This window comes from Antechinus flavipes, chromosome 6 (assembly GCF_016432865.1).
Source record: "Antechinus flavipes isolate AdamAnt ecotype Samford, QLD, Australia chromosome 6, AdamAnt_v2, whole genome shotgun sequence".
NCBI classification, from domain to species: domain Eukaryota; kingdom Metazoa; phylum Chordata; class Mammalia; order Dasyuromorphia; family Dasyuridae; genus Antechinus; species Antechinus flavipes.
In genome coordinates this window covers 14,830,696-14,843,443 of record NC_067403.1, presented here as the reverse complement: position 1 = coordinate 14,843,443, position 12,748 = coordinate 14,830,696, and the positions used below count along the sequence as shown (strand labels likewise).

General features: G+C 44.5%; 1 protein-coding gene across 3 annotated transcripts in view; it reads left to right on the top strand.

The window, feature by feature from the left end:
- Window positions 1-1,089: 1,089 nt before the first annotated feature.
- Window positions 1,090-12,748, top strand: part of PPARGC1A (PPARG coactivator 1 alpha) — a 739,677-nt gene continuing 728,018 nt past the window's right edge. For 2 of the 3 annotated variants that reach the window (XM_051963881.1, XM_051963879.1), the window contains exon 1: window positions 1,306-1,404. Coding sequence is in view for 1 of the 3 variants with exons in the window: in XM_051963878.1 (XP_051819838.1) it covers window positions 1,321-1,404 (84 nt within the window). In the remaining 2 variants the exon portion in view is untranslated. Of the gene's footprint in view, window positions 1,405-12,748 lie in introns of all 3 variants that reach the window. The other variant, XM_051963878.1, reaches the window with a different exon arrangement.

Genomic DNA, 12,748 nt, shown 5'->3' with positions numbered 1-12,748 from the left:
GCTCTGTTGAGCAAATCTCCTTACATAATACTGACTGGATCTTAGTGGAGAAGCTTAGAACGTTCCAAACAATTATTTCCATGTTATTTTTCCTGTTAAATCAACAGAATGCCAAACTAGAGATGGAAAAGACTCCTGAAAGCCATCTAGCCTTTCTCCCTGCTGGGGCAGCATTGTTCCCTAAATCCACTTTCCAATTCTCTGCCTAGCCCAGTTAGATGGAGCATAGACTTAGCTTAACTACAGCAGCCAGGAGCAGAGGAAGAGGGCTTTCATTTGGGATGGCATGGGCTGGGGCTCCGAGGGGGGCGTCGGCTGCTGCAGGACTGGGCCGCCAAGTGGGGTGGGGGGGGGAGCTAGGAACCCCGAAGTACGAACTGGCTAAAATCACGTTCGCCAGGGAGGGAGGCTCTGCCTTTGCCGTGCAAAGCGAGCACCACAAGAAAGCATCGCCAGAATTAAAAGTCTTTAATGAGAGTCGAATGAAACTCGGATTCCGAGGGAGAGGGAAGGGGGGCAAGGGACTCGGATCCCAGGGGCGGCAGGAAAAGCACCTGTGCGTCCTCCCCTCCCTCCCCCCCCGACTCTTTCCCTTCTCCGTCTCTCCCCCCCTCCCACTGGCTCACCCCCGCCCCCCAAAGCCGGTGCAGCAGCGGGTCCAGCACGCGCCCCACTTGTTCCCTTGCGCAGCCTGCCAGCCTTGGCCCGGAGGGAGGGCGCGAGGAGTGGGGGGGCGCCAGTGGGGGGGGGATGTAAAGGTCGTGCGGCTGTGGGTGATTTAGTAGCAGGGTCTGTAGTACAGGCTGTCCCCAGCAGCGGAGTCAGCGCGCCCCACGTGACGGCTCTGTCTTCAGGCTTTGGCTCTTGGGTGAGCTCCACAAACAGACGCACACACACACACACGCACACACACACATACACACACACACTCTCTCTCTGCTCTCCATCCAGTCTCTCATTTCTCTCCCTTCCTTATCTGTTCTCCTCCTCGCTCTCCCTCTGAATACACACGCACACACACACACAGATACACACACACACACACACACACACACACACACACACACACACACACAGATATCCACCCGTACCGGCAGCAGCGGCGGCGGCGGCGGCGGCGGCGGCAGCCCGGCAGCAGAAAGAAGTCAAGGCAAACCTCTAGGTTCAGTCTTTAGTAACGGCAGCCTCAGTGAAAAGCCCAGCAAGGGAGAAGAGTTGAGAGATTTCCTTTTACGTTTCTTTTCTTTTCTTTTTTTGGAGAGATTTTTTTTTTGTTGTTGTGTTGTTTTTTTTCCTCCCCATTTTGTTTGCATCCAGAGGATGGCAGGCTGCGGGCTATCGGAAGATGCCTTCTTCTCTTTCTTTTACAACTACAGCTCCTCCTGGGAAACCTCCTACAACCAGGTAAGAGCCCCGTGGCTTGATGCTGCTTGTTCTGGCTCCCGCACCCCCCTCCACCTCGGTCCCCTCCTCTCCTCCCTGTCGCGAACCCACTTAGCACTCCACGGGGATGCAAAAGGCTGGAGAGGGAAGTGGGGGGTGGCGGCGGCCAAGTGGGTTGCTCAGTCTGTTGTATGTGTTTCTGCAAAACGGAACGGCGTGGAAAGGGGGCTAGCTAGGAACCATAGCTTTCCAATCGCGACGGGGCTTTCTCGCCCCTCCCTCCCTCGCCCTCCCCCGATCTTTGATCAATTTCACAACCTCTTCCCCCCTCTCGGTACCCCCCTTCTTCCCCCCCCGCGCCCGCCCCAGCGAGATCCAGAGGATGGAGCTGGTGCGTTACCCCGAACAACTCCAGGCACAACAAGGCAACTCAAGCGAAACCTCTTAAGTCTCCTTCGGTGCTTCTTGCCCGTTCTTCCTCGCTTCCCGGCTGCCCGTCAGTCGGGTCCTGGCGGGGACTGGGTGGGATCCAAACCCCCGGCTACTTGCTGGCGGGGGAACCTCTCCCCCCTCCCCGTCCCGTTCCCCCCCTCCCCGCCCCCACCCCGTTTCTTCCCCTAAAATGGCTGCATATGCAAGTAAAGCAGCTCTGACCCCGTCTGGGTGGGAGTAGTTGAGGCTTCTCTCTACGCCCCCGCACCTATCCCCCTCCCACCCCCACTTAACTTTGATGACTGTGCAATGCAGTCTGGCTGCATCCCTTCCCCGGGAGCTGCTCGCAGCCTCTAGGTGTACATGTCAGTCTGGCTGGGGGGGGGGGGTGCGGGGGGAGGGCAGAGTCGTCGAAGTGAGAAGGGGTACCTGAAAAAGGCGGGGGGGGGGAGCAGGCAGACGGGTGTCCACACCGGGTGGGTACCTGGAGGAGAGAGCAGGGAGGATGGATCGTGGGTCCTGGTGGAAAAGCTATTCTGGGAGCCTAGGAGAGAGCCCGAGCGGGGGGAGGCGGAGGGGGGGGAGAGGAAAAAAGCCTTTTAATTAAGTAACTGTTGTAGTCTGCTGCCCCCACTGCTTGTTTGGTGAAAAGTCTCCAGGCATCTGTCATCTGGAAACTACACGGTGAAGTGGAGAGGGAGGGGACGAGGTAGGGACCGGGGGGAGGGAGGGGGAGAGAGCAAGTGTGAGAGGGTGTGTGTGCGTGTGTGTGCGTGCATGTGCGTGTGTGTGTGTGTGTGTGTGGTGGGAGGGGGGAGGGAAAGGAAAAGTTAAAGCCTTAGGAAAAAAATGAAGGCGAGCTGCTGCGTCCAACTTGCTAGGTAGCAACGTGCCGCCCGCCCGAGCGGCCTCCGGCGCGTGGGATTCCCGGGTCAGGTGTCCGCGTGCCTGTCAGGCGGAGCGCGCCCGGCCGAGGCGTGTGCGTGTGTGTGTGTGAGAGTGTGTGTGCGCGCGCGGGTGTGTGGCGGGGGGCGCGCGTGCGTGGGTCCGGCGCGCGTGCGTGCGTGTGGATGTGTGGCCCCGGGGGGTGGGGGCGGGCGCCGGGCCCGGAGGAGGAAGAGGAGGAGGAGGAGGGGGGCTCGCCACCCCTGCCCGCCGGCCCGCGGGGCTGCCTCGGCCCCGGCGCGCTCGCCTCCCCTGTGGGTGGGCAGCGCGCCCTGCCGAGCTCCCGGAAAAACGTGCAGGCTTCTGGCTCCCCGCTCCCCCCGGCTCTGCCGCCAGCCCCGGCACACCAGTGTCCAGGACCCCGAAATCCCCAAACTAGCAGTTGCCAGTGGAGGGCTCCGCAAGCCCCCGCTGCCCCGGGAGTTAATAACCCAGAGAGCGGCCGGGGGAGCCTGGGAGAATTCTGCTTGCAGCAGGAGCCACTAGCAGGCGGAGAGAGCCCCAGACAGGCAGCAGTGCCAGTGCCCGTGCCGATGCCAACGCCGCCAAGGCTGCCGCCCGCCGGGGAGCACGGAGTCTGAGCAGCGGTTCTCTCCGTTCCGGGGGGAGGGACGGGGGAAGTTCCGAAGCCCCGAGCCACGCGGGCCCTCCCCCAGCCCGATCCCTAGTCAACTTTGGGGGCTGGGCTCCGAAGCCTAGCGCCGAGCGGCTGGACAGGGGCAGGGAGGCAGATCCGGGACCAGAAACTTGGAAGGCACTTGATGGCTGGCAGCAGCCTCGAGCTCGGCTTGGCAGACCCTGGAGTTGTGCGGGATGGAGAGGCGGGGAAAGAAAAGAGATGCGTGTGCTCTGGAGGGTGGGGGCGGCTGCTGGCAAAAGCTCCCCGGAGTGCAGCCCCGAAGGGGGCCGGCGCCAGGGAGGCCGCGGGGTCGCTACCTGGTTTTGCTTCCCGGCTGAGTGTCCCCTCTCCCCCCTCCCCGCCTCTTAACTTCCCCTATCCTGTATCAGATAGAAAAACAATTAAAAGATTTGCAAAGCTTGCCTTTCCAAGTGCGTGCAGTGTGTGTCGTGTGTGGAGCTTTCGAGCCGCTTTGCTCTAGACCTAACATGAGTCAGAACTAGCCTTGCACGCCGCCGTTAGGACGTTCTCCTATTGAAATCCACGGACTGTCAAAACCCCAAATCGTGATTCCTTAGCAGCGCCACGCGCCCAACTAGTCAAAGAACCAGATGCATTATGATAAGTTTACGGGGTGTTCGCCCGTGGCCTGCACCTGGTGGCCCCGGCTACTCCTGCCCCGGGAAGAAAAGCAGGGGGTGCAGAAAACATGTCAGTGACACGCGAGATGGCACAGGAGCACAATTATATAATATTCTACATACGTTTGAAAAAATTCAGATGGAAAGAAATGAGCTATTTGAAAGATTTTAGGAAGGGCTGTTGCCTGATTCTGCAAGACTAGCAATCACGTGAAACCTCCTTAGAAACCAAAGGAAGTGGGTAGGATGAAAAGGGGGGGGGGCATAGAAGGGAAATGGAGGAGAAGGGGAAGGAGAAAGAGAAGAAAAGGAGAGATTTTTTTTTTTTTTAAGATTGAAACGGTAAGGAAAAAAAAAAACAGATCTAAACCAGTTCCATTTTTATAAAGTTAGTTTAACAAGATTTAGGGGGGAAAAATCACTCCATAAATTTAAACATTTTTTCTTTTTGGGAAAAATATGCACATCGAAAAGAAAAGCAGATAGAATTAGTGGAAGGCCTGCAGGTGCTGCCTTTTGGGTCTGGTTAGCTCAAGGACTGATATTGGAAGGTATATGTTCTTGCTACTGCAGTTTAATTGTATGGTGGGAAAGGGAAGATTATTTGAAATATTGATTTTTTTTAAAAATGGGATTGGGTGAACTTTTAAGATAAAATACAGAAACAAATGAGATACCTGCATCATTAGGGAAGAGACGTTGACATATTGGAGAATCTCTATACAGTAATTCTAAAAGATAAACCTACTTTTTTGGGGAGGGGAGGATGTAACCCAGCAAATCAGAACGTTCTGAACTAAGAAATAGGTGCTTGTGTGTATGTGTGTATGTGAGTGAGCATATATATGTATATATGTATGTATATATATATATAGGTATAATGATTGATCTCTAGTTTGCATTTTTAGTTTTATTCATCCTCATTAAACAATGAGATACATCATTTTAGCTGCTTGGATGCAGTCAACAATATAAAATGAGGATAGGAAATTCTAGTTTCAAGCTTGAGCTGAGCTATTAAAGGTAGATTTGGCCTAAACTTAAAAGAGCAAGACTTATTCATGATTTTACCTGACTTCCTGCCAAAAAAAAGGCTCACAAATCTTCGGGTTCTTCACTAAAAAAAGCAATGCTCTTCAAATGTAATTTGTTTACTCTACTTCAATTAAAAAACCCCACAACTTTGTAGTGTATTTAAGTGCTATAAAGGGAAGGGTTGACTGTACTAAAAAAAAAAAAAAAAAAAAAAAAAATCAAGCTTTTTATTTTCAGATCAATATGATGCATTCTCCAGATCTAATGCCATGTAAAAGAAGCCTTTTTACAATATCAATAGCATCTCCACTAGAGCTCACGGAGACTATCTCTTCCTGGCATCATAAAGCCTTTTGATTACTTTTATTCTCACAAACACATCCACAACCCCACTCTCCCACCCCCCTGATTACAACCCCTCTCAGTATAAATAAACAAGGGAAAGAGAATAAAAAGACTTCTTTGTACACAGATAACTCAATTTCTTGATCATTTGAAGTAACTGAGACACTTTATTATTACTCCCAAATAAATTGCTTTTAATTTAGCTCTTTTAGTTTTTAATATGAAAATTTAATATTCAGAACTCAGAGTGTAGGTTTTGTCTTGTGGGAAGACTCTAGGATGTGATATAAATAAATTGCATCTATTATAGGAGAAAGGTTAAGCTTGGCATTTTTATTCTATGCCTGGATAGACCACCTGCCAAGTATTTGGAAACCATTTCTCAAAGTATCTGCATGCCATAGTTTTGCAGAATAATCAGAGTAAGAAAAGTAATGGAGTAAGAAAGGGATGGATGAAGCTGATTTAGAATGGATTTCTTGAATTAGAATCATCACCCACCCTCACATACATAAAGAGTCCTAGTAAAAGGTTTCTTATTTTCAGCAATGCAAGAAGATAGATAGAGAGGGAGGGAGGGAGGGAGGGAGAAAAAGAGAGAGAGAGAGAGAGAGAGAGAGAGAGAGAGAGAGAGAGCGAGAGAGAGAGAGAGAGAGAGAGACCAACCTTCCTCTGAATTACAGTTTTAGACCTAAGGATGGCAGTACTGCAAGCTTCTTGTAAAGATGTTTCTCTCAGTCATCTTTTATACTGTACTTTCTAACTGTTCTGCAAGTCTTTCATGCTGTAGCTGTCCAACCTGGAGCTTCTATCAGGAAACTGACCTCCGAACTGTCAGAAGTACACCTTGAGTTCTGGCTGTTCTGACCTGCAAAGTCAACAGATTTTAATGGTTACTGTAGGTTCCCTTGTACCAACCATCTACTATCAGAATTAACTGTAGGCAATCAGCCAATCAAATCAGGTTATTGTGATATCAATACAGCCAGTTACAAAGGGGAAAGAGACCCCCTTTGTTTTGGGCATTCTCCTCCTCCTCCTCCTTTCAGCCATTCCTCCTTGAAGCTCCCTGCCCCCTGCCCTACCCAGGTAACAGATGTTTCATGATTGAATTGTAGAGGGCACTTCCCCTACAGATTCATCTCGGGATCTTTTTTCTCCCTCTCTCCTCTGTCAAATTTCCCAAAATAGAGATATAAAATGGCCTCCTTGTGGGCTGCCCACTATCTAGTCAGAGGAGGCAGTAGCTGTTTTGAATTTGGCTCTGGACTTTTGTGAGCCGGGTACCTGTGCCTCTTTGTACTCACTCTATCTTTTCAAGCAGGGGAGAAGTTTCAATGTAAAACCCTTAATGGATGTGGGTAAGTTGCTGAAAGCTTGTGCTGACTGCCTGTTTTTTTGGCTTGGCACGACTTCCATGAATATGGAATAGCCAAGGCAAAATCCAGCCCGGGGAGGAACATTCTTTTCCACCCAGTCCGACTACTGTAAAGAATTCAATACGTATTTCCCCCCTCCTTTCTGGGCACATCACAATTCATAAAGCTGTGACAATGTTTTGATTCATAGACACGAGCCAGAACTTAGACTGTCCTGTCTTCAAAGTCTCTCTTCGGCACAGGACTCCGCATTAAAATACGCTCTCTTAAAATTCAGAAATATACGTGGATAAACTATACATCTAAACTTTAAAGGCTTTTCTGTCTTGTGACTTTGTAGTTCATTGCGCATAGTAGGTGCTTAAGGAACGCAAGTTATGAACGGAGGAATGCTTGGGACTGGGAAAGTGCTGGAGAAGCTTTTGCATGCTACTGGGCCAAGAAATTCTCCAACCAACACCAAGTTATCAGTGCTATCCTGATGTTGGGCCTGTAGAGCTAGACACATGAAGAGAAAAATAGATTCATAATATTTTAGTGTGTGTGTATGATTTCCCTGATGTAGTTAATTTCCCATTGTGCTTTACAAATGTTCTTTTCCCTTTTAGAGTAAGATCTACCTAGATATTGAGAAGCAAGATACATTGTCGTAATTATCTCTGCTATGTAAGTAGCTTGCTTAGATCAAGTACACATCGCAAAAACCCAACTTTTGATGCTGCCATTTATTTGTAGACATTGTAAAATAGAGAAGATTCCCTGCCTCTTTTTTGTAATCATATCTGCCCATTTTTAATTTTTTAAACAACCACATGGGACTGAATTTGGAGTCAAAGGATCTAGGTTTATATCTCAACTCTACTACTTACTGTGTGTACCACTGGACCTAGGTTTATATCTCAACTCTGCTACTTACTTTGTGTACCATTGGATTTAGGTTTATATCTCAACTCTACTACTTACTGTGTGTACCACTGGACCTAGGTTTATATCTCAACTCTACTACTTACTTTGTGTACCATTGGATCTAGGTTTCTATCTCAACTCTACTACTTACTGTGTGTACCACTGGATCTTTGCTTCTCTGGGACTCAGTTTCTCTGTAAAAGGAGAAGGTCAGATTAGATTCTTCTCAAGATCCCTTTTCGCTCTAAATACACGATTCTGTGATCTTATTTCAGTGAAAGCATAGTTCCGCCATGCCATTCCATTGAGTTCTATCCTCTATTAGGATCTTGTCTTTATAATAAAATTTAAATTCTTTCTTGCATTCATAGCTTTCTCTATTGGGCTCCAGTCCACTGATATAGGTTTGTTGCAAGCTCTTCTTCTTCATTCCCTCTGAGTTCAAAGTCAACTGACTTAAATATGGTTCCCAGCACACAACATCCCATTTCCCATCTCTGTGCCTTTGAATAGGCTGCCTCCTCATTGTGACCCTTTAGAATCCCTAGCTTTCTTCTATAGTAGCTCAGTGGAAAGGGTTCCCCAATCATCCACTCATGCTTTGTACACTTAAAAAATTTACTTAGCTACATACATGTCTTTTTCCCAAACAACTGGTCTGATTTTCAATCTCTCTCTACTCTTCTACCCACCCACTCACCACCTCCTCCACCTTGAAGGTTAGAACAAATTCCTTTAGGTGCTTAAGGAATGAGTGTTGACTGACTTAATGAGTGCCTTCTCTTTAAGATCACTTCTTGGCCACGCTGGTTATATCCTGTATGTTTACAGTTATCTATATATTATTTCCCCCATTAGAATGTGAGTTCCTTGATGTCAGAGGTCATTTTTGCCTTTTTCTGTGTCCTCAGGACTTAGCACATAGTAAGTACTTTAATAAATGCATTTAGATCGATTATGAACAAATTTATGTCTACTGAGTTGATTATTAATCAATCCTTTTCTCATTCCATTTGAACTGGCCAGTTTGTTGACCAGTTCTTTGATGACTTGACTGTTGAGTATAATCAAAGAGAGTTGGTTTGGCACCCCCACCTGGACTTGGCCTCCGAAAACATTCTCGGTTATAGATTTACTCTGACAAATAGGTGTGATTTAAGTGGAGGTACAAATTCTCTATTTAGCCAAAATAACACAGATTATAGGGGAAATGTCATCGATAAATACTCGGGCAATATTTGTTCTGCAAATGAGTGGTTTGACATTGTAGACTCACATCACTGGGATGCTTACATAATTCTGGTATTGAAGAATATTATGGACTAACCATGTAATGTTAGGCATTTTCTATGAGTAGTTACGTTTCAGGGGAGATAATTTGGGCTGCAGTTTATCTATGCAATAATGAGCCACATGGTAATAGTTTCCACTGTATTAAATCACCAGGTAACATTTGTATCCACGAAGAACTAATACCTTTTGGTAGTTCCAACATTATATTGTGATCTTCAGAAATATAGTTGTGTGAAGGCGGAAAAAAACATTAAATGTCAGTAGTTACAGCAAGGCTTTCTGGAAGAAGAGGGCAGAGAGTTCTTAACTGGTTGCCTGTTCATGTGGCCCTAGCGGAAATGTAAAAGTGCAGGGTTTGCATTGGAATGAGAATGGGGTCACCCACCCTTTGTACTCATCATCAAGGAAGCAGGACTTTCTTCCAGAGAGACCATAGGAAATCAATGAGCACACTTTGCCAGTGTGGAGATAAATGTGTACTGCAGAGGGCATTAAATAAAAGGGCAGCAGTAAAATGATTTACTACATAAGGCAGTGTGACTTTTGGGTCACTTCAAAGAATTCCCATTTTTGAGATAATAACTGTATTTAAATATTTCTTTTCTATGCCATCGAGAAATAGGGCGAGGGAATGCTAGTGGATGGCGTTTCCTCTCTTTAACTTCAGGAATATTATTCAAATAAAGCAGACTCTTTCCAAAAGGGGCCAGTAGCATATTTCATGGTATTGAGGCTAGAGTGGCTAATTGACCTAATTTACCCCAAGTTTCTGGCGTTCTTTGACTTAACTTATTTGTTTTAATTTTTCCCAGAAGCAGGATGGAAACTTGCTATCAGGCTAGGCTCCCCATGACCAGAAGGTATCACTGAGGGGTACTAGCACAGGGGAAGCACGGAGGAAAGAAGGCCGCTGATGTAAAGGGAAAATGTAGAGGAAGAAGCCTAATGAAATGTGGAAAAGCAGGTGTGGGGCATTAATGCGCTCCCTTTTTTCAGCTTACTCTTCTGTTTGCTTTGTGAGCAAATATTCCTGTAGATTTGAAATATAGTGCTGCAGATAATAGCTTAGGGGCAAAGGAAAAGTCTGGTTTGTATCTGGAAGAAGGCGAGAGTCATTTAATCACCTGCCTGTAAGAGTGTTGGAAATTGTGCTGGTTGTCTAACAACAAAACAAAAACAAGCAGGGGGAGTAAGGGGGGGGAGCCTCTAAACAAACCCACATTTTGCTGTAGTTTATTATTTCCAGTAGCAGTTTAGTCCCCAGTGTTAACAATGAGTGATTATGATTCTAGAGTTTCGTTTACAGCATAAATTAGCATTTTGTTTTCGGTTACAGCTTTTGAATGAGGAATTATAATGTATAATTTGCTGAAAATAGATGTTATCATCTCTTAGGATGAGGACAACCACATAAACTTGAGCAAATGATAAAAATGAAATCAATTACATTCCGAATGGAAGTAGTTTACAAATCTCCAAATACAAAGTGGCGGTAGTAGCTGGTTATTGTAACAAATAATTAGGTTTTTTTTTTTTTAAACAACATTTATTGAATTCCATTGACAATTCTGTAATTGTTCGCAGTTGGCTGTAGCCCTCCTTCTTCCAAAATGAAATGTGGCGTAGAATGACTGCACTTTATAAATTGCTGTTTGCCTCATTATTCAGTGTAACTTGAACGCCTATTTGTTTGCATATGTAATCCTTTCAGAGCAATATGGAAACACTGTGTAGCTGAATGGTGTCCCAATACCAATCTTGGATGATTGCTTGACTAAATAGCTATTCAAAGACCGAGGATGTCTCTACCAGATTTTTGGACTCCTATGAGAAAAGGTGGAGGGGTAGTGGATGGACCCAGTATATTGGGTGTTGGAGGAGGAAATATTTTCAGTAATATATCATATTATCAAATAGTCAAAGAAAACAAATGGCAGTTACTCTTCTGGGTCATTTGCTGAGAACAATAGTCCCTATATGACATCGTACCTTATTTTTTATTATTATTATTTTTGGTTCCATCTCTTTTGATGATGAGGAAATTCTTGCTGTGCCATTTTTAAAAATAGGAATTTAAAGTGGAAAATGAATGAATCGCAGTTCCATTTTAAAGTCCCCAGGACATAATAAGACTGAATCCTAACAGACTCGCTAAACCTTTAAATTTTTAAAATAAAAAATCATAAAATATGTGCTTAAATTAAATTTTTTAAAAAAGGATAAAGAGAAAGGAAAAAGTGGCAATTCCAGGGTTTTATGGGATTTTTTTGTTTGTTGGGTTTTTTTTTTTTGCAGTTGCTACATAATAAATTTATCATTCATATTTGCTTATTTCTAAAAGATTAATCTATTTCTTTAAAGTTAATATGCAAAGAAATATGTTCAGCATGATTTTATTTTTAGATACCGAGTTTTAAGATGAAACAAATCAGCGGTGCATTAGAAAACATACAAAAGTGTGTACAGTTTCAGAAAGCCAAGTAGAACAGGTGCCAAAACCAAGGGTGATTGATGTACGCTCTAAAGAACCACATGAGGGGAATGGGAAAAGATCTCTAGAAGCACAATGGCTGGTAGACTCTACCCCCTAAATATCCTTTTCTTTTCTGACCAATGCCAACCCTTATTATTTTACAGGATATGTGTTTATATGGCACATTTTTTTTTTTTTTGGCTTGATAGTCTTTTCATTAGTAGCTATGAAAAGTCCAATTTTCCTTCAGATTTTATCTTTTTACTCAATCTTTGTAGACACTGAGACTTAGAATGAGTAAGATATTGATGGTAAAAGAGCATCCTCCTTCCTTCTGCCATGCATTGTTGACTTGGATTAGATACTTACTTGGATAACTGGCTCAGAACTAGTACAGAGTGCTATTTATTTGGACTTCTGGGAGAAGGCATAAACATTGTCAAAAGGTGGTTTAGTGTTGAAGAGGAGAATATTTTCAGCAATAATTTCGATCATGTAAATGTTCTAATATGCCACCCCTCTCTCTCAGCTGTGGCATTTTCTGGTCACCAAGAAACTTTTGGGTTGCATTCAGAGGCGTGGCAACTGATTCTGGTCCCTGGGACAAGCAATACTCAACTTTAGGACCAGTTACTTAAAATATCCCCTATGCAAGTGGTATGAATCATGCCTTTCGATAACTTGTAAATATGAATAAAAAAGGATTTTTAAACTTTTAAATTATGGTCTGTTTCTAATGTTAAAGAATATTCTTAATTATCAAATAAAAATAGAATATTTAAAATTTTATTTTCTTCAATAAATGATTAGATTTTTTCATTATTAAAATTAAGTTTCAAGCTAGAGAGTAAAAATAACACATGTAGTCAAGAACATAAGCCGAATACACATGCTGCAGTACTAATGCAATTGTTTACATTTTTCTTTATGTGATGTCAAGGCTGAAAAAGGTTACATAGCTTTGATAACAGAATCCTCGAAATTGTAAAAAGAAAATGGAATAATCTTTACATATTTATCAAAGGACTTTTATTTTAGGAAGTAGGACATCATTGCTAATTGATTTTTTGACCCTGATAGCAACAGTCACATTAGAAATAATTTACAAAGGAATACTTTTTTCTTTCTAAAGCTGAGCCCTAAATAATAAATTGCTAAAGGAAAAATGGGAAGATTAATGATGTTGAGTGTTTTCATGAATTTACAAAAAAACAGTAGTGAGGTTAATATTTGTTTATTTCTCAAAACCATTATTGGTTACCAGTTATTTAATTATAATGTCATGTTGTGGTTGTGC